At 52.3% G+C, this 22,796-nt stretch overlaps 1 protein-coding gene across 7 annotated transcripts in view; it reads right to left on the reverse strand.

Moving 5' to 3' along the window:
* Nucleotides 1-22,796, reverse strand: part of CTDP1 (CTD phosphatase subunit 1) — a 40,462-nt gene that overhangs the window by 12,982 nt on the left and 4,684 nt on the right. For 4 of the 7 annotated variants that reach the window (XM_036321943.1, XM_036321941.1, XM_036321944.1 and 1 more), the window contains exons 2-11: nt 21,810-21,893; nt 21,282-21,375; nt 19,497-19,625; nt 17,287-17,437; nt 15,786-15,876; nt 13,180-13,346; nt 11,782-12,747; nt 11,325-11,466; nt 10,420-10,623; nt 4,474-4,636 (exon numbers count right to left, since the gene is read on the reverse strand). In XM_036321943.1, the coding sequence (XP_036177836.1) occupies nt 4,474-4,636; nt 10,420-10,623; nt 11,325-11,466; nt 11,782-12,747; nt 13,180-13,346; nt 15,786-15,876; nt 17,287-17,437; nt 19,497-19,625; nt 21,282-21,375; nt 21,810-21,893 (2,191 nt within the window). Of the gene's footprint in view, nt 1-4,473; nt 4,637-10,419; nt 10,624-11,324; nt 11,467-11,781; nt 12,748-13,179; nt 13,347-15,785; nt 15,877-17,286; nt 17,438-19,496; nt 19,626-20,304; nt 20,463-21,281; nt 21,376-21,809; nt 21,894-22,796 lie in introns of those variants that run through there. The other 3 variants (XM_036321945.1, XM_036321947.1, XM_036321948.1) reach the window with 2 other exon arrangements.

Genomic DNA, 22,796 nt, shown 5'->3' on the forward strand with positions numbered 1-22,796 from the left:
TTAATGGGTATATTTACCCTGTTTTGATAAGCAAACCTCCCATGAGAATTCTGTATCCTGAGAAGAGCCATCATTTGGGCAAAGGATCATGAATGCATTATGAACAATCCCAAACTATGACGCAACTGGAATGAGGCCATGAGTGTGTGCATCCCACCGTCCGTCCCCAAAGCTGCTGGGGAAACCCGCTCATCTCCGCAATCTAAGGCCAGTGGAAGATGTGCTATTTTATTCAGAGTTAAGACAGCTCAGCATTGTGGCAGCGCCGGGAAGCAGCTCTTCGAGGAGTTCCCAGGTACGCCAGCCCCGCACCCAGCAGGGCTGTGTGGTGTGACGCTGTCAGGCTGAAATCACCCCCCGGGGTCCCCAGGACCTCGAGAAGGCCCAGAGCCAACAACACCGATGAAGCTGCACACAGACAGACTCTCGCCCATGCTGGCCGCTTGGGGCCGTGTGGCCACCTCAAGACACTTCAATTGGCTCATCCCAAACTTCCCTTTAACTCACCAGATAGCAAATCTATGTATCACTTTCTCTAAGGACACGTATTAACACATGCAGACAGGACCAGAGGCACGAGTCACGGTGCTCACAGAAAGAAACAAGTTCAGCAAGTGCCCATCCTATAAAATACAGGCCCTGGTCTCAGGACGGCAGAAGGCCCTCTGCTTAGCTGGAAGGGCTGCCTCTGCACAGCCCGGGGCCGGGCACCTCCCGCTGCCGAGTCCCACAAACACCGATGACACTACTGGCCCTTGTTTGGCAAAAAGCTCTTCTGAGTAAAGCACTATACACAATTCCTGGTTATACACACAGTATAACCACTTGGCACCAAAATGACTAATAGAAAATCACACTTCACATGCATTTACTTTATAATTTTTAAACAAAAGCAAGTAGAGATTCTGTCTCAGACCTGGGTTTGCAAGGACGTGGCTCTAAAATGCTGGTGTGCTGCCAGGTGCACTATGAGGACAAGTGTCTAAAACAGCTCTGGCGTCAGAAGGAAGTGGGCACAGAAATAATGGGACCGGGCTGCTGGGGCTGGAAGAGGCATCTGAGCTCCGCACCGGGGCTCTGGAGACACCAGATGTGCTGTTGAGTTCACAGCAGGAGAGTACACTGCAATCTCAACAAGATCCCAGCCTAAGAGCCCCCTCTGGTGGACTAACAGTACAACAAGCTGAGTCATGGCATAGGTGAGCACTTCAGGACAATGCACAGGTATGAGCGCAGGTGAGCACAGGGACCTCTGGACAATGCACAGGTGAGCACAGGGACCTCTGGACATTCCACAGGTGAGCACAGGGACCTCAGAGCAATGCACAGGTGAGCACGGGGACCTCAGAGCAATGCACAGGTGAGCACGGGGACCTCAGAGCAATGCACAGGTGAGCACGGGGACCTCAGCGCAATGCACAGGTGAGCACGGGGACCTCAGAGCAATGCACAGGTGAGCACGGGGACCTCAGGACATGGCACAGGTGAGCAAGCTCATGTTCACAGTCACACTTCCCAGGATCATCCATTTACTGAAACGAATAGAGTGCCCCCAGGTAACTATACAAAACCATGCCAGGTGACCTGGGTAGATGCCTAGAACTTAACTGTATTTGCCATGAATGTTTTGCAGAGTCAACATAAGGAATTCATGCAAAAGACATTGTGTTATTCAACTAACAGGTCACTGGCAGCTAAATCAGGATGGAATGCGCCCGCAGTGGTGAAGCTGAAGCAGCAGGTTTCCTGAATCACCTCTAAGAACAGAATCTTATCTGAAAAAGGACCCTGGCAATTGGGGGGACGCAATGGCTCTGATCCCGGCTTCTACCTGTTCCAACCTGTCCTCCCCTAGTTACTGGTGCTGGGGAGCAGTGTCACTGCTTCTGGGTCAGGACGCGCCTCGCCGTCTGCGTGCAGAGTGGGTAGTTCGTGTTTATGCGTCTCACAGGACTGTTGTGACGCCTCTCCCATCTGAGGCTCCCAGTGTGTGATGCAGGAGGTGGCCGGCAGACCTCAGGCTGCACCTTTATGGCCAGCACTTGCCGATAAGACGCGACACCTACACTTGAGGGGGAGAGGGGGGTTTCTCTGAAGCGCCCCGAGTGCTGGGTGTTCAGGAAAGGAGTGCAAACCCCCAGGAGGCTGACTCACGGTGACAAATAGCAGACACGCCCGCTGGATGGTGAGAGGGTCTTCTGACACCCTGGAGTCTCACGCGTGTCCCCTCCTAGGGAACAGACTCTGAAGGATGGGCCCCTCTGATGGGGCCACTGGCTGCCATCGATCCAGGGTGACCAGAGAGCCAAAAGCAGCTCTGCCCTCACTGCCCCTGCACAAGAGCCACCAGTCCCTTCAGTAGGTGCCAGCTGGGGCACGGCCATCATGTTTGACGAAATTTTAAGGAAGAGCAGACTTCCCTCTGCTCAGCTGCTGGGGGGGCTCCCTGGGGCCTTCCCTGTGGATGCAGCCTGGGGACAGCAGCCTAGAACAGCACCTCCTGCCACTCCCAGCACGCGCACGCCCCCACTTTTCCCAGCCCTCTCGCCATGCCGCGGGGGAGGATGAGGCCACGCCCCAGGCTCCCCAGGACCGAGGAGCCCCAGAAGAGGAGCGTCAGCTCCCACTCAGTCAGGAAGCGCGGACCACACCCCCACTTCCCAGGTCACCTGCCGCCCACAGCACTGGCGTGGTTTCTTGGTGGAGATGAAAGAGAACCCCCAGTCTCCTGACACACCCTCTATCCTCACTCCTGTGTTCTCTGGGAGAGTCCAGAATGTCTCTCGCCTTCAATTCCTCCTGTTCCCAACAGCAATGCTTAAAGTTTTAAGGCTAATTTTTATTTCTATAAGAAAGATTAGGTTTCAGAGAGTCCTATATAACACTTTTATTTGACATTAAAATTTCAATCCCTTTGATAGGAAACAAACAAGAGTTAAACTGGGCAGTGTGTCTGCACGTCACAGCAGTGGGGTCACCCGGGACTGACCAGGGGGGTGGCCAGGTGGCCAGGAGGAGAGCAGCGAGGGTCCCAGGTGTCCTCCTTCTAAGTGGACAACATGCCTGTGGAAGGGACATCTAGACCTGGGCTTAGAGAAGTAGAGTTGAGGAAATTTTTTTTTTAATCCTCACCTAAGGACTTTCCCCCACTGATTTTCAGAGAGAGGGAAAGACAGAGAGAAATATCGATGTCAGAGAAACACATCGATTGGTTGCCTCCTGCAACCCTGACCAGGGCCCGGTCAGGGAGGAGCCTGCAACCAAAATACGTGCCCCTGACCAGAATCGAACCCGGTACCCTTTGGTCCACAGGCTGATGCTCTATCCACTGAGCCAAACCGGCTAGGGTGAGGAAATTCTTTTAAAGAAAACATCTTCATGAAACAGCTTGTGTATAGACTCAATGTTCTCAGAGGAATTGGGCCTGTACAAAAGGGGTTTAATGGTCACAAAAAAACTATCTCTGAGGATGATAATCGGAGGCTCTGGTGAGGTTCTATACCAGTGGTTCTCAACCTTCTGGCCCTTTAAATACAGTTCCTCATGTTGTGACCCAACCATAAAATTATTTTCGTTGCTACTTCATAACTCTAAGGTTGCTACTGTTATGAATCGTAATGTAAATATCCGATATGCAGGATGGTCTTAGGCGACCCCTGTGAAAGGGTCGTTCGACCGCCAAAGGCGTCGCAACCCACCGCTGTTCTATACGGAATAGACCATTTACATTTTCCTGCTGTTGTTGAAAATAAACTGAAACTCTGTATTCCTCCTCAGCACTCTGACCAGCACTCCCAGTGAAACCGAGTGATCTGTCGGCATGGCACCATGGTGCCAGGCGGTGAGCACTGAGGCCAATGATCTGTCTCAGCGTCTGTCCCACCCAGGGGCGCGCTGGGAGTCAATTGCTGCTCTGTTTACTGGAGATGTGTGACGTGGTTCTCTACATCAGCCCTTCAGACAAGCCAGCCCAAGGAAGATGCTGTGCTAACAATGTACAAACGGAGATCCCGATGGGCATGACCCTTCCCCCAAGGGGCCTGGCCCATGACAGGGTGTGGGGCATAAGGGCCAGGGGAGGACCCCGGGCCATGTGGGACCAAGGACAGGCTGACGTGAGAGCTGTGGTTTTCAGAGATGAACCAGGAGACAGACAATACTGATTTACATGGCTGTTAGGCAGCATCCCTGGCCTTCACCTGCTTGATGCCAGGAGCACCCCCTTATCAATGACAAGCCCAGACGCTGTTAGGTTCCCTGGGTGAGGGAGGGTTTGGGAGGGCCCACTGATGGAATCACAAACCCGAGTTAGTGTACTTATTGCCGAATGTTGCCGACACACTGATACATCGCTCAATACCGTTGCCCATTTCGTTTCCTAGAAACAAAGTGCTAGTCCCAACCCACAGGTAGGACGCTGGGCCCCAGTGGAGCCGGCTGAGGGCACAGGCCTTGGCACGCCGAGGGTCTCACCTCTTTGTCCATACTCTCTAAATCCTCCTTACACAGAGTGTACAGCGGCATGGTCTCTGACATGCTGGGCTGTCGCTTTCTTCTAGAAGGACCAGGCTGTTCTCCATCGGGATTATCTGGCAGCTCTTCACCAAACATCTGCTGCTGATGTGGCTGAACAGCTCTGAAATGAACATTTTAGGTCCCACATGAGGGAAGGCACTTTTCCAGCACTGAATCAGATTCTTGACTCGGGACAGGTAAGCACACATACACGCACGCACGCACGCACACAGAGACCATCCTAGTTATGGAACATGCTGCCTCATCTGCTCACTAGCTCGAGGCTGCTGGTTTCCTCCTGTGAAAGCCAACACCCACGGCCACCCCAGAGCATCCACTGGGCTTCACTGGTCTTAGAACCAAGGGCAAAGAGGAAGAGTGGCGATGAAAAACTTCCTAGAGACCAGCAGGAGCTGTTATTTATCCTCAAAATAAGGTTGAGCAAGCTGTAAGATTTAAAAAAACAAAACTAACTACTTCTATACTATCCAGGCTCTAAAAACAGGAAATGTGATGGTGAAGAAACAGATGCCACCTGTCCACAGGAAAAGGTACCGTGAATTCTATATCCAAAGTTGGGTTAAACTATTAAATATTAATACAATAAACCAACCAGCAAAGACCAAGAAGCTCCACCCAAGAGCCGACACCACGCTCATGTCAGAGATGTCCCACTACGTTACAATTAGTTCTGTCTAAAACGGTTGGTTTCTGAAGCTTCCCCCTACACACACTCGTCTCAACGGTCAGATCTCATGGACACTCTCACACCTGTCACAGCCGTGGGAATTTCAGGGGCTTGTGAAAGCTGCCTTTACTCTCCTCCGGGCACTGTTTCTGGAGTCAGCTGCTCTGTGGGGCCTGGAACCGGACACCACAGGTCCAATCACTGGGACACTGACGACATTGTAGTAAAACCTCATTCTTTTGAAGAAAAATGGGGTATTAAGTCTAAACCACAAAATCAAAAAGCAGCAATTGTATTAGGCTAATCAAATACTATCTAAGGAAGGGAAGTCTTTTAAACCCGGAAACATAAAGGACAACCTAAAGAGTGCTGATCGTGGCTTTTTCAAGTCAGACTAAGCTGGCCCTTGAATAACACGGGTGTGACCTGTTCGGGTTCACCTATGCTCAGGCTTCCTTCAGTGAACACCTGCTGTTTCTGATCTGAGTTGGGAATCGTGGATGCAGAGGGGCCAACTGTGTGCACTGATCTAGGCTATTCTATAGACGGGACTTGAGCACCTCTGGACTTTGGTATCAGCCCTGGAACCGATCCCCTGTAGGTACCCAGGGACAATTACGTTCTGGGGAGTCAAAAGTTATATGTGGATTTTCAACTGTGCAGGTCGGCGCCCAATCCCCCCACGGTTCAAGGGTCAGCTGCATATTGCCGGCCTTGTCAGCGGCCCACCCACCAACTCGAGTGCTTGGTATTTATTGTCCGATGTAGACGCCAGGCCACACTTCAGTTCATACCCACTTACTGGCAGTTCCAAACACCCAGAGCTCCAACATGAATATGGAAAAGCAGCAAACGAATCTTTTTACTAAAAATAAAGATATAGCCTCCCTTCAGAAAAATGGTTCCAGAGTTTTAACAAAAACTCGAAAGGTTGAGAACAAGCACAGGGAAGAAAGGTTGAGAACAAGCCCCGCTGGTTCTGACTGGTCCCTGAATTCCAGTGTGTGACCAGGCATGACCCGCACCCCCCCAAGCCCCCCAACCGCCTCAACCCTTGGAGTCTGGATCACACATTAGACCAGACCTAAAACCTCTTAAGGTGAAAGGTAAGGGGAAACCTCAGGACTTGGGATGAGGCAGAGCTGATAAGTTGACACCAAAAGCATAACTCATGAAAGGAAAACTGACAAATAACCTCATCAAAGTACGCACTTGTGTTCTGCCAACGACTGTAAGACAGCGGGAACAGGGCCAGAGTGCAACAGTCTCTGCAGCCACAGAAGTGACGAAGGGCTTGTAACCAACTCTGAAACTTGGCGGCAGAAACAAGCAATCCAGTCAGAAACGGGCAAGAGAGCGAGCCGCTCTTGCCGAGGGCGCACGGAGGGCAGGCCCTCACAGGCTCCACACACCGACCTCGAGGAAATGCCAGTAAAACGAGGAACACGCCTCATGTTGGGCGACGCTGAGAAGGGAGAAGCAATGTCACTGCTGAGCACCCAACCCGGCAGCTACAGCCCGCAGTCACTCCAGAGAAACACGGGGCACACCCCGACGTCCACATGGGTGATGGTCACCAGGAAGCAGGGCCCAGCAGGGAGGGCACAGTGACGGCACAGGAGACTCGAAATCCCAGGGATGGCGACTGGATCTGTGGCAGCTGGGGTGGGTGGGGACATGCCTATGGCTACATGCACCCCCGGGAGGGCCTGGGGCAAGGGGCACCCGTGTATGCACTATGTCCCTGTCCCCATTCTAGCTGTGAGGTTGGGCTGCAGTTTGCAAAATGCTACTGTTGGTGTCAGCTGGATCTTTCTGTATTATTTCCTACAACTGCGTGGGATTCTGTAACTGTCTTAAAAGAAAACCTTGCCCTAGCTGGTTTGGCTCAGTGGATAGAGCGTTGGCCTGTGGACTGAAGAGTCCGGGTTTGATTCCGGTCAAGGGCACATGCCTGGGTTGCGGGCTTGATCCCCAGTGGGGGACATGCAGGAGGCAGCCTATCAATGGTTCTCTCTCATCATTGATGTTTCTCTCTCTCCTTTTCTCTTCCTCTCTGAAATCAATAAACATATTTAAAAAAAGAGAGAAACCCTTTAATTTAAAAAAATCAAATGTTCACAATGAACCACACACAGTAATGATGGATAAATAAAAAGGAATTCAGAATTTCAGAGGATTTGCAATGCCGAGAACTTGGGGTTCCTCCTGGTCCTGGTGTCTCCACACCCCCAGACTAGGACCTCTCACCATCTCTAAGCTTCGCCCATCACATGGCAACTCTTACTGGCCCTGGCCTCAGCACAGGCGAGCTGTGCACTGTGTACTGTGCTGGCTGCGATGGAGGCTGGCTGCGTGGACCGCTCTCACCCCCATTCCCACACAGACCTCGTGGGTGAGAGGGAAGGTTCTCACACACGCTGCCAGCAGCCAGGAGAGTGCTACCTACACTCACCCACACCTGACTTCACCTTCCTGGATGGAGCAGCCTCCGAGCCCAGAACCAACAGACACTCAGTTCTCAGGGCCTCCAGGGAAATGAGGTCCAGATGCCTTAGGGTTCTGGGCACAGAACAGGCGCATCACCATTCTTGGGCTCCCTCTCCCACAGCCCTCAACACACAGGAACTACAGGGGTACCTGAACACTAGGACCAGTAGGAGCCGAGAGCTGGCGAGTGCCCAGAGAGGGGGGTGGCACGGGCTCTTGAGGTCCACAGCCCTCCGTTTCCGGACGTGGCCGTCTGCACACCTTGCATCTGAGGTGCTATCCAGACAGGGATGAGCTCTAGGTGCTGGGCAGCCACGCATGGACAGGCCCAGATACTTACCCGCCAGGACTCCATTCTCTCTCCTTATCTAGACCACCCCCCAAGGTGCCATGGCATCCCCACTGGGTCCAGGGGATGCCCACATGGGACCACCACTCAGCCACTCTTGGGCTCAGCCACCATGGCCACTGGGCTCTAGCTGTCTCACCACAACAGCAGCCAAGTCCACACAGAGGGTCACCCTTCCCTCTTCTTGTGAAAGTGGGGAGAAATCAGTGCATCAGTGACTTCCTGAAGGAATGCTGTCCTTGACCTGGCCCCACCCCGTCTGCTGCTCAGGAAGGCTCTGCTGGTACAGCCCTTTCTCAACCATCTCCCTGCCTGTGACTGAGGCTGGGAGGGGCAGAAACACATAGCTGAGGTGTACCCAGCACTCCGCCTGGGTCTCCTCTTGAATGGGGAGCCTCAGAAAGGAGGGCAGCCTCGCCACTTAAGAATGATTCAGCAATAGAAACACACACACACCACACCCTATGTGGTAGCGGATAAACACAGGCCTATCCCGAACACCTGAAAGTCTATGCACATCAGAACCGAAGCAAGAAACCACCCCCCTCTGAACCTCTCGGGGACAGTAAATTACAGAGCTGGAACCACACTTAGTTTTTTGCAGGATAACCTGAACAAGAGTTACTGTGAAATACCGAAGAAGCCTTTCTGCCTCGGGAACACATCCTCCACGAACGCGGAGGTGAAGTCCATCACCGCTTTAGCGGAACCTTTAATTGAGCAGCAACCGTCTACCTGCTGCTCTGGCGACAGAGAGGATGCCAAACATTTGCTCACTTGGGTGCTAAGGAAAGGCTATCCTTTAAAAAATATATACCTGAAATAACGTTGGTCACCACAGAATTTCTAAAGAGAGGGTGGAATACAGACAAAATCCATCATGAGAAATATTCCAAGGAAGGTCTGAGAGTGAACACTACACATTATAGATGTTTGAGCCCTAAGTGCTGACGACAAAGGAGAACACCCAGCCCTTCATGTGTTCACAAAGGGTGAAGGATGCAGTCCAGCCGGGAAGAACCAGTCCTCCTTCATTTCAAAGGCAGCAACTACAGGAAACTTTTCTAACTCAATGAACACAAAAAGGCAAAAATTCACAAAAACCCAGGAGGAAAAAAAGGGTAAGTTAAGGCTACAAAGGGCAGCTCGCTTAAGTGAGTTGAGATGAGAGAAGGCAACAGCCTGGTGACATGGCAGATGTGACCTGACACCTGCACCTGCTGGTGGGACCGCAAGTCCCAGCAAACGTGGCCAATCACGGACACCACTTATTAAAGGGACGCACGACCTTTCCTGGATATTACCATGACTGGTGGTCACAGGAACGCAAGCAACAGCACAGAGGTCAAATGTAACTCCTTAACTGGTGGGATTTAACAGTGACGATGCTTTTAGTTACAAACAACCAATCATCACACAAAGCCCAACCCAGGGCGCCTGTCCACTCACACCTGGGGCCCCTCACCTGGCCTTTAGGGGGGGCTCTATGTCCACTCTGAGTGGCTCAGTCGGGCTCTGAAGTGTCACCATGTCCAGGGGAAGGCCAGAGGGAGGCATCAATGGCCACTCCCAGCATGGACCGCTGCTGGGGGAAGGGGGAGGGGCGCGGAGCTTTCCAGAAGGAGAGGGGACATGATGCAGGGCCACACGTCTACCACAATGCCACACCATTGGCAGCTCTTTAAAACACCAGCCTCAGACCCCTCATTTAAATCTCAGACACTGCCCCAAGATTGTTTACACAGTGGGGTGTATGGTCCTCAAACTCAGGATCCTGTCAGCACAGAGGAAATGGAGGGCGCACCTGAGACTCAGAGGGAAGGTTCGCGCCGCAAGTGCCCTCCCGCCGAGGGAAGCGCCGGTGCAGGTCCACTTGGGCGTCTCTCCTGCATGTCCTGCTCACACCATCGCCATCTCCAGCCCATCTGGGCTGTGTGGAAGTGGGCAGGCGGCCAGGGAGGCTGTGCTGCTGAGCTGGAGCAGCATAGCCCAGCACAGGCCCAAAGCTGCCCTTTTCCCTCACGACAACTGTCTGTCCTATGGAAGGGACAGACCGGGTGGGCCTGAGGCAGTCAGGGTCAGGCCCAGCACCCCCGGCGCATCGTCTGCTGGGATATGGCCAACAGTTTCATTTGGGGTCAGCAAATGAAATGGCTTATGGAGGGCGGCACTGAGCCAGCGTGAGCGAGCCAGTGCACATCAGCTGACACAAGACAAAAAAGTATGCAGAGAGGTCCGAAGTGGAAGTGGGGCAGGCTTTTCCACACCAGCAGTCAGAGCCCTCAGCAGGCAGCCAAGTCCAACTCAGAACCGGACGCACCAGCCCACCCAAGGGAAGTCCTGCCAGCAGGCGTGCTCCGCGGTGCGGCAGACATACCTGAAGGAGGAGTGTCCCGTGTGGATCTGCAGGGAGCCGGGGGGCCCGGGACTGGCAGTGCCCTTCCGGATGAGCTTGCCCGTACTGGCGTCATAGATCCGGACATCAGGGCCGGGCTGGGCCTTGGCGTGCACAGGTGTCGGATGGAACAAGGCAGCTGGCAGCACACCCTGCCTGTCGGGAAAGGCTGCGGGACTGTCCTCCCTGCGGGTGAGAAAAGGCCATGAGACGGAGCCAGGCCTCACCGGGGGATGCAAGACGCCCTACACAGGCCCGTGAACTGGTCTCCCTCCATCTGACGCTCAGAGCCTGTGCGGATGAAGACGTGGACACCACTCATCTTAACTTCTAGGGCAGAGCCCTGGGCAGGACATCACACAGCACCGGGCAGAGGTGTGCCCACCATGGACCTCAGTGCAGGCTGCGTTTGTTGTTTCCCTCATGTCCGTCCCAGGATTTTCCCTCTAAATACAACATTCAAACTTTAAGAATAGGAAGCATTTTTCAAACCTTTATGGAAAAAAAACACAACAAAAACCAGGCTCTCTTACATGTTCCTCGCCACGGCTGACCCTCTCCCAGTGACTCTACAGCAGTTGTGTGGCTCATATAACTTCTAGCAGTCGTGAAAGAAACACGCAAACTAGATTCACCACTGACAGCCCTACTGCACAGTCACAGGAAAAAACCTGTACTTCTTCCCTAGGCGGTAACGGTCACCTTTTCCAGATAACCTGTTCGTGATGGAGCCTGGAGGAGCCACAGTGGGGCAGGCAGGGCACAGGTGAGAGGGCTGAGGAAGCCACGCACTGAACACGGGGGATGCCGTGTGGGGCTGCGAGCAGCGAGGCTGGCGGCCGGGGGGGGCTCTCGAGGAGACGGGGCCGAGTCTGCTGGCAGCTCACCTCTGCACTTTGCCGTAGTCCTCGCTCAGCGGGAAGAGCTGCTCCTCCACCTTGTCCCACCGCTCTAGGCAGCTCCACAGCCAGTCGGGGTTCACCACGTGCAACTGTCCGCATGCCTGGGCCTGCCGCACCTTCTCTGTGCCTACAAGAGGGGAGCAATGGCCCAGATACTCAGGGACCCAGTACAAAGCCTAAGGCATGCACCCAGGACAAGCCCACATGCATACCTAGGCCCAAGATGGGCAGACACAGAACCAGTCCAAATAGGATTTAGCCATTATGTAATTGCCAGAAAGATGCTTCTGAAAATTCCACATGAAACAGGAGCCCTGCTAGTTTCAAAAAATGACTGCAGAGGCCGATGTAGATGCATTCTACTCCATGAACTCCCTCGGTTGTCCTTGCCCCAACCCCAGAGCAGGACCCAGGGAGGCCTAGCGGCTGGCTGGCCACTTACCTGCCTTTGCAGCAATCAGGTGGGTGGCCCTGTCAGGGGCGTCAGGGTCTAACACCAGCTGGGTGAGGATCTTGGCTCCGAGGGCCGTGGCATGGTAATGCTCCCGTGTCTTTTCCACCGGGAAGTTGGTGGGGTACAGCCCACTGAAGATTATGGCCACGTCCGCCAGTACTCGGCTCTTGAGCTCAGGGACGATCTTCCTTATGTCGGGTGCCTCCTGGGTCTCACCGCGCAAGTACCGGTCATACCTGGCGTAGTAGTCGGAGTGCACGCGGGCGAGGATCTCCTCCAGGTGGACCAGGTGGTCATCACCATCATCATCCTCCTCCTCCTCCTCGTTCTCCTCCTCCTCCACGCTCTGGTCCAGGGACTCGCCCACTGTGATGCCTGACTGCTCACTGTTCTGGGACTCCGTCTCAGCCTCCTTCTTGTCAGCAGAGCCACCCGCCAGCCCACAGAAGCTGTCTCGCTCGCCCTCCTCCTGCAGGTCAGGCTGGACTCCGGGCACAGGCTCTCCGCAGTGATTTGGCCGTGTGGGCCTCTCCCCGCCTGGGCCAGGGGCCCCGCCCTGCTGCATGGCTCTCCTGGTGTCCTGCGCAGCCTTAGGCTTCTTCTGGCTCTTCTTCTCCCCACTTTCGCCATCAGAGGTGGTGGAGGACTGACCCTCCGACTCACTGCTGCTCTCACTGTCACTGGATAAGTCAAAGTCCAGGTCACTGCCTGCTGTGCCCTGTGCGGGCTGCTTCTCCACTGAGGTCCGACCCTGCTGCTGAACACACACTGGGGGCCCCCTACCGTCCACCAAAGGGGCTCGGGCAGCAGGTGAGGCCCAGTCCCCGTTGAGTTCCCTCATGGGCTTCCCAAGGCCGTTACTCTGCTCGACTGCAGAAACCGGCCTGCCCTCCTCAGGGTCCTTAATGGACGGAGCTTGATCTGCGATGTCAGCACCTTTGGGAGGATAATTCACTGCAGGTGCACATAAAACGAGAGGTTACCATGATTTCCAAGAAATGGGAAAACGCAGGACGCATCCGCTATACCCTGCTTCAGACAGGCCATCGAGCTGCCCACTGCAAGGACCCTGCTGGGTCCCACTTTCTCCCAGCCCAGACCTCTCAGTCCTATTTTAGTGGCTGCAGCACTAATTGCATACCTCAAAACATTTTATTTAATCCTACTCAACTGGAAAAATGTTCAAATTGTACAATTAAGACACAGAAACATAATATCATGCCTTTTAGAATAACATAAACACAACGGCCTCTGTAATACCGAAATACAAACAAGCAGCAACAAAGTGAGTCCTGAATTCAGAGCAGTCACAAGGCAGGTGAGAGGCGGAGGAGACAGTGAAGCAAATGCTGATACTTCTCTGAGGACTAGAAGGGAGTTGCCCACCTTTCTTTCTCGCCGGAGGCTCCCGGGACCCTGGGGGAGCATTGATGTCCCCTGTGCCCTGGAAGTAGACGTATTTCTTTACGGTGATCAGATTGGGGGCGAACTTCCAGACATCTTCTCGGTCATCGATAATGCAAACCATCGAGTCTCCACAAGGAAAGAGATTTCTGGAAGTAAAAATGTATCAAAACTACTAGCATGATTTACAAAAAGAATCATCAAACAAGAGTGACAACTATCTCACTTGGAACCACTAGACAGCAGACGAATGCAAAACAGATGCAAACTACATGAAGGACTTTTGTTTAGCTTGTGTTTAAACTGTTTCCAGAGAAGGTAACATTAAAACAGTCCCAGTTCCCTCCACTGTCTCTGCTACTTCTCAAGGCAGGAGTCAGCACTCTCCTTAGAAGACCAGAGAGGAAGGAGAAAGCTCCAGTCCTAACAAAGCCTCAGGACAAACCTAAGTCAGTGGCCATGTCCCAGTACAACTTCATTTACAAACACAGGTTATCTGCCTACAGGCCAGAGTCTGCTCCCACCTGTTCCCAGGTGAGGGCTTTCAGAGAGAGAGGTAGGAAGGCTCAGCCTTGTTCAAACTCAGCTGTTTGAAAAAGCTGTTCCCTGAAGTTCCCAAAAGGTGACTTGTATTCCCCAAAGCTACTAGTGTGTGTGGGTGAGCAGAAATATTAACAAGGGTCTAAAGGCCATCCCTGGGTGCAGGCATGGTCTGCTACCTCACGTGGTCTCCTTAAACTTCATTTCTGTCCACACCCCTGAGATTCAGAGAGCTGGCTCATAGCACTCAATACTCAGAATGATGACTGCTTCTTGCCTGTCTTCAAGATCAGGGGATAAACCCAGGAAAGACGCCTACCACTGTTCAGATTCTCTACTGCTAATCTATCTAATAAAAGACTAACATGCAAATTGACCATCACTCCAACACACAAGATGGCCACCCCATGTGGTCAAAGCTGGCTGCCCCCATGTGGACACAAGATGGCCGGCAGGGGAGGGCAGTTGGGAGGGATCAGGCCTGAAAGGGAGGGCAGTGGGGGTGATCAAGCCTGCAGGGGAGGGCAGTTAGGGGCAATTGGGCCAGCAGGGGAGCAGTTAGGCATTGATCAGGCTGGCAGGGGAGTGGTTAGGGGCAGTCAGGCTGGCAGTCAGGCAGGCAGGCAGGCAGAAGAGGGGTTGGGAGCCAGCAGTCCTGGATTGTGAGAGGGATGTCCGACTGCCCATTTAGGCCCGATCCCTCTGGGGTTGGACATCCCTCTAGGAGTCCTGGATTGGAGAGGGTGCAGGCTGGGCTGAGGGACACCACCTCCGTGCATGAATTTCATGCACTGGGCCTCTAGTAAATAATAAAGGCTACACTACCCAGGAAAAAATGTTCATGTGTCCAAAATTAATATTATTTTCTGAGTCCATTTTCCAGAAGAACATAAGGCAGCTAAAACACCTCAGTGGCAGATGCCTTCCAGCACATTTAATTCCAGATGGGGGACTGCCATGTCCACTGTGGAGCAGGCTCCCTAACAGTCACTGACACGCTTGCTCATTTTCCTTGTCCACATCACCCTGCTCACTCTGACGCTAAGGAGCAAACACACAAGGTCTGTTTCTGAAACAAGTGCTTTCAGACTTTTCCTAGTGCACATTGACTTGAATGGGTCGCAGTTATGTGGACACCCCAAACACGAAATGTTAGCCCTAACAGGTTTGGCTCAGTGGATAGAGCATTGGCCTTTGGAGTGAAGGGTTCCAGGTTCGATTCTGGTCAAGGGCATGTACTTTGGTTACGGGCACATCCCCAATAGTGGATGTGTAGGAGGCAGCTGATCGATGTTTCTCTCTCATCGATGTTTCTAACTCTCTATCCCTCTCCCTTCCTCTCTGTAAAAAATCAATAAAATATATTTTAAACCCCACCCCCCCCAAAAAAACCCCCCCACGAAATGTTAGATGCAGGTGGCTAACACCAGCCAGGAGGCCACTGAGGCCACAGCTGGTACTGCCTTATTATCCAATCTCGTTAGTTCTACCTGACACTGGGTAGAAAGTGGGACAATGCTCATATAGAGAAGACATTTCTGAGAATATCGAAGAGCCCTGTGATTGGGTGGGATGGCCCAGTCACAGAGGCATAGACAGGACAAGATAGGAAGAGGGGTGGTGACGGGAGGGATGGGAATAGCAGAGGGGCTGATGGAAATGTGACCTAGGCTCTCCTAACACTCCCAGCGTTAACAGCAAGCCAGCTCTCGAGGAATGTGAACCTGAGATGCCAACACCGACGTGAAACACCTTCTTTAAACTTGTGACTTGACGGACAGCCCACCTTGTATTCGGGGAAGCTTTGGGTGCTTTCCACTGACACTGTCACCTGAATTTCCTGTGCCCCCCAGCCCTGCTCTCCACACCCCCATCCTCCCAGGCCCCTGCCACTGCCTGGACATTCAAGGAGAGGCAGGAAGTAGGGGTCTGGTTAGAAGACAGTAGCAGAAATTTAAGAATAAACACAATTATTGCTTGATGCTCCCAATGCATCTTCACAATGGGAACCAACAGCAAGCCTTGTGATGAACAGAGCAGGTACGTACCTGAGGTTCCCTGTTTTAGAAAACGGGTCAATACACTCGTCCCTCGATAATATTCGGTGAGAAAAAAGCTTCTTCTCAGGGTCTAAAAAGCCTTTGAAAAGAAAGCAGGATAAAGGTCATGTGTGTCTAAGAAGCACGGACGCTTCACTGTGCATACAGTGAAGATCTTACTGTTTCTTTAGAATCAGAGACACAGAGCATCACAGAAAATTCTATGAAGTAGTTACATTAACCTTCACATGTCCCAATCACATATCCCAATAGCCACAGCAGCCACATGCTAAAGGCAAATATGTTGAATTTTAGTTACAAGATGAATTACTTTAATATGTTGCCTACATGTCCATAATTAAAATTTCCTACAAGGGCATTAAATGTAAACAGGGGATGAGAAATTCATTTCTCCAGCAACAATAAAAGACCAAGACCAACCAGTAAAGAGAATTTCAAGGTGCTGAATCTAACCATTGCACGTCTAATAGGGAGCTGTGACCATGTCATACTGCAGGTACTAGGTCTAACCTGCAGTCAGTGGGGCTGGATCCCAGCCATCCCCAGGGAGGTAAAGCCCACGCCCTACACGGCCCCCAGCTGTGGCCACCGTGGGCAATGCTGCATGACCCAAGGGCTACTGCCTCCATGCACTGAGCTCAGCCAGCACAGCCCGACGTCTGCGTGCTCCTAGTAAGATCGCCTGTCTGCACCTTAAGTGTTAAGTGCAGACAGACATAAGCAATGTGGCCCCACAAGTGTTTCCAAACCAATCAGTAAAACATTTTAAGTTCACTTATATATAAGACTAGAGGCCCGATGTACGAAATTCATGCAAGAGTAGGCCTTTTTTCCCCCGGCTGCCAGCACCGGCTTCCCTTTGGCACCCGGGACCTGAGCTTCCATCACAGCCCCGGCTTTGTCCGGAAGGACGTCGGGTCTAATTAGCATATTAAGCTTTTATTATAATAGATGTTTCTTTTTCCAGGTACCTGTGGTCCTGACCAACTTCTAAACTGGCCTGTGACAGCAGCCAGTCCATCTAGACTGGCTCTGGGGTCGCAGGCAGGTGGGGAGGGGCCGCCCAAGAGAGCAGTGGCTGAACTTCAGAGACAACGCTGCCTGGCCACTCCAACTGCCAGCTCCTAAGGAGGCTGACAGGGAGCTTCCTTCACCTTCAAGAAAGCATGGCGGGCCTGGCCGCGGTGGCTCTGTGGTTGAGCGTCAACCTGTGAGCCGGGAAGTCACAGTTTGGTTCTTGGTTGGGGCACATGCCCAGGTTGTGGGCTCGATCCCCAGTGTGGGGCATGTAGGAGGCAGCCAATTAATGATTCCCTGTCATCATTGATGTTTTTCTCTCTCCTTCTCCCTTTCCCTCTCTGAAATCAATAAAAAATATATCTATATAAAAAAAAGAAAAAAAGAAAGAAAGCATGATGGACAGTAAGAAGTAACCCAGTTTCAGTGTTCAGGTGCACCACACGCAGCTCAGCCTGAGCCGCACGCTCACCTGCAATCGTGTGTGCATACAGACGGCTGCCGAAGGTGAAGACGTGCAGCTCGTACAGCCTGGCGACCTTCTCCAGGAACTCCCTGCAGTGCGGACGCAGGCGGGTGTGCAGCATCGGCTCGCCCCGGCCCAGCTGGAAGTGCAGGATGCCCTGCGGAGAGCGAATGCCCAGTCAGCAGAGGACCCGAGGGCACGGGCTCCACTGTCAGGACACGGGTCCAGGTATCCTGCCAACTTACCTGACACTCACGATTTCTTTACGCATGCTCCACGGGAGTGAGCTCAGCCCCCTCTGCTGTGGCCACTCACACAGCAACTACCGATGACAACACGTAACTGCCTACAAAACCACTGCAAGTACCTATAGTAACTACCTATGGCAGTGATGGCGAACCTTTTGAGCTTGGCGTGTCAGCATTTTGAAAAACCCTAACTTAACTCTGGTGCTGTGTCACATATAGAAATTTTTTGATATTTGCAACCATAGTAAAACAAAGACTTATATTTTTGATATTTATTTTATATATTTAAATGCCATTTAACAAAGAAAAATCAATCAAAAAATGAGTTGGCGTGCCACCTCTGACACGCGTGCCATAGGTTCGCCATCTGACCTATGGCAATAGGGCCACTATCTGTCTTAAGTACAGAGACTACCTGTGACCAACACCCACAGGAACCAGCTATGACAACTAAGGCAACTACCCAGTCACTGCTGTGTCACTGAAGGGCTGCAAGGACACCAGCAGACCCTCACACATCCTGACTACTGTGCCCACTCTTGTTGATGATGGATAAAGCAAAGTGCCCAGAAGTAATGTCACCCATGTCTTTGTTCCTTCAAATACTGACATTGGTCAAATAGCAGAATCACAGTTGGCTTAGAACAGGTTCCCATTAATCTGCTGACAGTGTCTTCCCCAGTTATCAATGAAAGCAAGCCACAGGTTCCCACATAAGCTAGTCTACTTCATGGACTATTTTAAGACACAGCTTTATTAACTTATAGACACATCACAGAAGCTGAAACAGCATTCTAAATCACCTCAGCAGACAGATGAAATTAGTAATACCAACCTGCTTATACACGATTAATAGGCAAATAGGCTCCCTCTCCTCAGGAAGTAAACTCTGATCTTTTTAATCCTATTTATCATTAATTTTCTCAGTAAAAATGCTCTAAACAACAACTATAAAGGAAAAGTAACCAATCTTAGGTTTAGTTAACTTTTCCCAGTTCTAAGTCAGTCAAAGCCCTCGTGATCAGGCTAATGTTAGAAGACTAGGAATGAAACCTTATAAACTTCCACCCCACTCAACAGTTAAATAGTCCATGAATTACAATAAACATCCTTAAAGGCACACGCTAAGAAGTGTCTTTCTGAAGTCACCAGCAGCGTCCTGGGTCAGAAGCAGCATGTGGTGGGCTCTGGGTGGCTGGCAAAGCCCTGCCATCACACTGTTACCGAGCCAGCAGAGGGATGGGCCCATGAGCAGGGTGTGGTAGCACTGAAGCCCCAGCAATAGCTGAGGACTGGCCGTGCAGAGGCTGACATTTGCCTTCTGGACCATATTAGCTGAGAAACTGGCATGTTACAACTAGTTCAACTGTCTTATAAATGCCTGACTTCAAAGGCATGATAAACCCATAAGCCAGCCTGGCTTGGCCTGGTCCCTCTGTCAAGGACAACTTCCCATAGTGCTGTCCTAACCAGACTGATGAGCTCTGTGGACATGCAAATCCAAGCACTAACAGAGGGCTACACAGCAACAAAGTGAAAGATGACGATATCGGTGACGCTGGTCTCTAGGTAATGACAGCAGGAGCTGACACCTGCCTGGGAACAGCCACCTGCAACAGGCATGCAAAGCCTTCTGAAAGGTCCAGAAATTCAATTTCTCAGCTCCACAACTTCTGAGCACAAAGTTGAAGTAGCATCCTGTCCTCGACCCATTCTCTGTATTTCGCTGGAGAATTCACGCAGGGTGAGGTCCAGCCTCACCTACAGCCCGGGTGCACTTGCACTGCCCCCCATTGCAGACATTCCTGAAGAGCACACACATCTGCTCCTCTCCCCCAAGAGCGCCCCCTTTGCCATCCACTCTGCCTGCCCCCTCGGCCTTCCAGGCTTGCAGTTCACGGTGCCGAGGACCGTGGGGGGCCTGCCTGTGCCACAGGCTGAGGAAGCCCCGCGGGCCGCCACACTCACTTTGTTTGACATCTGCTGGCACTGCTGCTCCGTGGTGTGGATCAGGGTCTGGTCCAAGTCGACCATGAGCACCAGCTTCCTGTTCCGATGCAGCCGTTGCTGGTCTTCCCTCCCTAACTGCTCGGCTTGCTGAAGTTAAAACAAAAAAGGAAAAATGACAATGCAAGTCTATCTGGATCCAAAATTAATTCAATTTTATTAAGAAAAACAGGTCGAAGCTGAGCATATTCTTCACTGCCCTCTGCACTGCCTGCCAGTGGACCCATTGCTGTTGAGACCACGTGGGGCCACAGGGCTACTCCCCTGCTGCCTGGAGCCTGCAGTGTGTACCACACCCTGCAAGGCACTCTGCCTTGTGATCCTAATTCTGTCATTTCACGAAAGGTGTAAACCAATGAAAAAGGAGGTAAGATTAAGTGATGGTTCCTATAAAAGTTTGGTTGGATGCTGTGGAGCAACTCAACACCGTGAACTGCAGAAGGAATGGGAAAGTGGGACGGTAGGCTGGGACAAGGACAACTAGGACACGAGGTGCAGCAGCAGGCATGTGGGATGCATCTCAGGTGCCCGCCGCTCGGCTTCACGTTGGAAGAGGCCCAGGTGGGTCCTGGAGACGGCATGGCCCAGATGTTGCCCTCGAGGGCCAGCGGAGACACTGCTCTTGGAAGGGCCGGTCCTACCACACTCAGCGATGAGGGGACTGATGTGGGCCAATGACAAAGACTTTGGGGCCTGCATCACTCCCATTTCTCACTGCAACTCACTGTCAACAAACGCCGGCTCTCATTAGGTTACACAGAATTCTAACCTCTGATCCTGAAGGGAATGAAGCCAACAGTGGTTCCGTGATGGCAGGAAACAGTGGATACTTTCTTCTCTTTAATCCTCCAGCTCCCTAGTTCGTTCGTTCTCTCTCTCTCTCTCTCTCTCTCTCTCTCTCTCTCTCACACACACACACACACACACACACACACACACACGTATTTACATTTGTTTAAAGTCCAGTAATTCAGAAAAACCTGAAGCATGTATCTGGTATTTTGTCTTTCTCAAAAAAAAAAAAAAAAAGTAGGTATCACTTAAAAGCACAAATCTAAAAAAACCCTGTAACAATGTATCACCTATTCACACAGATGTAGAACTCTGAAACTGCTTTATAACTGATCTTTTATACCACTCCACAGACGCGTTCCTGTGCTCTGTCCTGAGGATGCTCACTCAAGCCCATTAGACTCAGACCACAGAAACATGAAGTGTCAGGGTTCTTGGAATGCATAAAAGGAACAGATCTGGTAAAACTCCAAACTTCTTATTTGTGCAGACACTTTCAATTCTGGGCAGCTGGGCCTGCTGGTACACAAGTGCACAGGGGCCCCCCCTAGGAGCTCTGAGGCCTCTTCGGGGTCCCTGCACCCATGTCCATTCCACAAGCACCCCTGATGCCCTTGACTCTACCCAGGTCACCTCTTGCACAGCCACCTGTCCTGGTAGCAGCTGCTCGTGGGCTCTAACCCTGGCCCTCAGCCTCCCGACTAGATCCGCTGGTCACAGCATGTGTTCCCATGTCTAATTCCTCCAGCCCAGACCTGGCCCCAGGGGACTGGAACCAAAGCCCTAGACAGCAGGGAGCCGGGTGCCTCCCAGGTGGAATCACTTGGGAAAGAGACAAGTGCAGCCTCCATACTTGTCGTCCTCCCAGAGGTCACTTCAGAGATAAAGGTGACCAAAGCCCTGCATGTTCTCCGGCTGCCCTCTCCCTGCTCTGGAAGCCACAAGCGCACTCACCTCAGAGCTCACCATCAGCTCCGGGACACTGTGCACCATTGACACGGTGGCTGTGGAGAGTGGCATCTGCTGCCTCCCGTTCTTGCTCTGCAGCCTGCGGAAGCGAGAGGGCTGTCAGGTGGCTGCCTTCGGCTGCTAACCAATGCAGCGAGCACTTTCATTTCCATTGTGGTCGATGTGCTGCTGGCAACTGTGGAACGTTGTCCACTTAAAACACACAGGAGACTGGCCAAACGATTACGTTCAGTCCCTCACAGAGCTCCGCTGAAAACACACATGGATGCCACCCTGACTGACACAAGCACTCGATGAGGAAACAGCCAGGCACAGCACCCCCTACGCACACTGTAGGGTCAGAAATGCATCTCTACTCACTAGTGCTTCCCGCCCGCAGCGGGTGGCTGGGCGAGCTGACCTTAAAGCAGTCAGGTTCCCAGCCCCCACCCGTGCCCTCCACCCGTCACCTCTGTACCCACCGCCCCCCTTCCAACATGAAAGGCACTATGCTCACGCCGGGTCGGTACTTACTGGGTCAGGTCTTGGCCACACTCGGCACACAAACCCTTCATGACCACTGGGTGGCTGCATCCTTCGACTCGCACCAGAACCGCTCTAGAAATGGGGGGCAAAAAGCAGAAATCAGAAGGGAGACACTGGGACTCTGGTTTCTCACTCCTCTCCCTGAGAGGGAGGAAGACCTGGCTGCTGCACGCCTCCCGGGACTCCTGTGCTCTGGCTGTAAAATGCAGGACGGACGTCTCACCTGTGGGCTCCACTCACCTAAAACACAACAAACCACATAGAACAGGTGCAGGAACTGAAAATGTCCTGTCAGGAGAGGAAACGTGGGGGAAACATGAAAACTATCTCAAATCCTCTTACATTTATGATAAACAATCTACAAAAACTGAAACTTTGTTAATACAACAAGGAACAATAATACCAACAATAAGTGGCTGCCTCCCCCGTGTTCCCAGTGCAGAGAGAGGCTGCGATGCATCTGCACTTCTGATAAACTACTGCAATAGCTCCAGTTTCTACAAACTCAGAAATTACCATTTTCTTTGCATGGGTGGGGCTCAGGCGAGGGCCTCGCTGTCCCGTGTCTGCAGCCTCTAACCCCAGTGCTGATTTGTCCCCATCACCTTATTCCTCTCCCTGGAGCATGCTCTCCCCTGCCATTAACGCCATCTAAGCCTCTAGCCAAAAATCTGCTCGTTTCCTGTCTTAAACAATAAGAGGAACAGACCAGCCCCTGCACTGGACCCCCCACAGCTTCTCACCCGACCTTCCCAGAAGCCTTTTGCACCTGTCCCCAACTTCCTGTCCACCCCCTCTGGGCACCCTGCATTCCTCATCTCTCACCAATGGTCTTCTGCCTCTGCGTTCCAGAGCTGGAGCGCTGCCACCTCCCCTGTGTGGCTCCCCAGCACCCCACCCATACCCAAACCCCACCCTCAGCACCCCTTTTTCCAGTAATCCAGGCTCAGTGACCCTCACAGGAGCACCAGCACC

Source organism: Myotis myotis, unplaced genomic scaffold (assembly GCF_014108235.1).
Source record: "Myotis myotis isolate mMyoMyo1 unplaced genomic scaffold, mMyoMyo1.p scaffold_m19_p_9, whole genome shotgun sequence".
NCBI lineage: Eukaryota > Metazoa > Chordata > Mammalia > Chiroptera > Vespertilionidae > Myotis > Myotis myotis.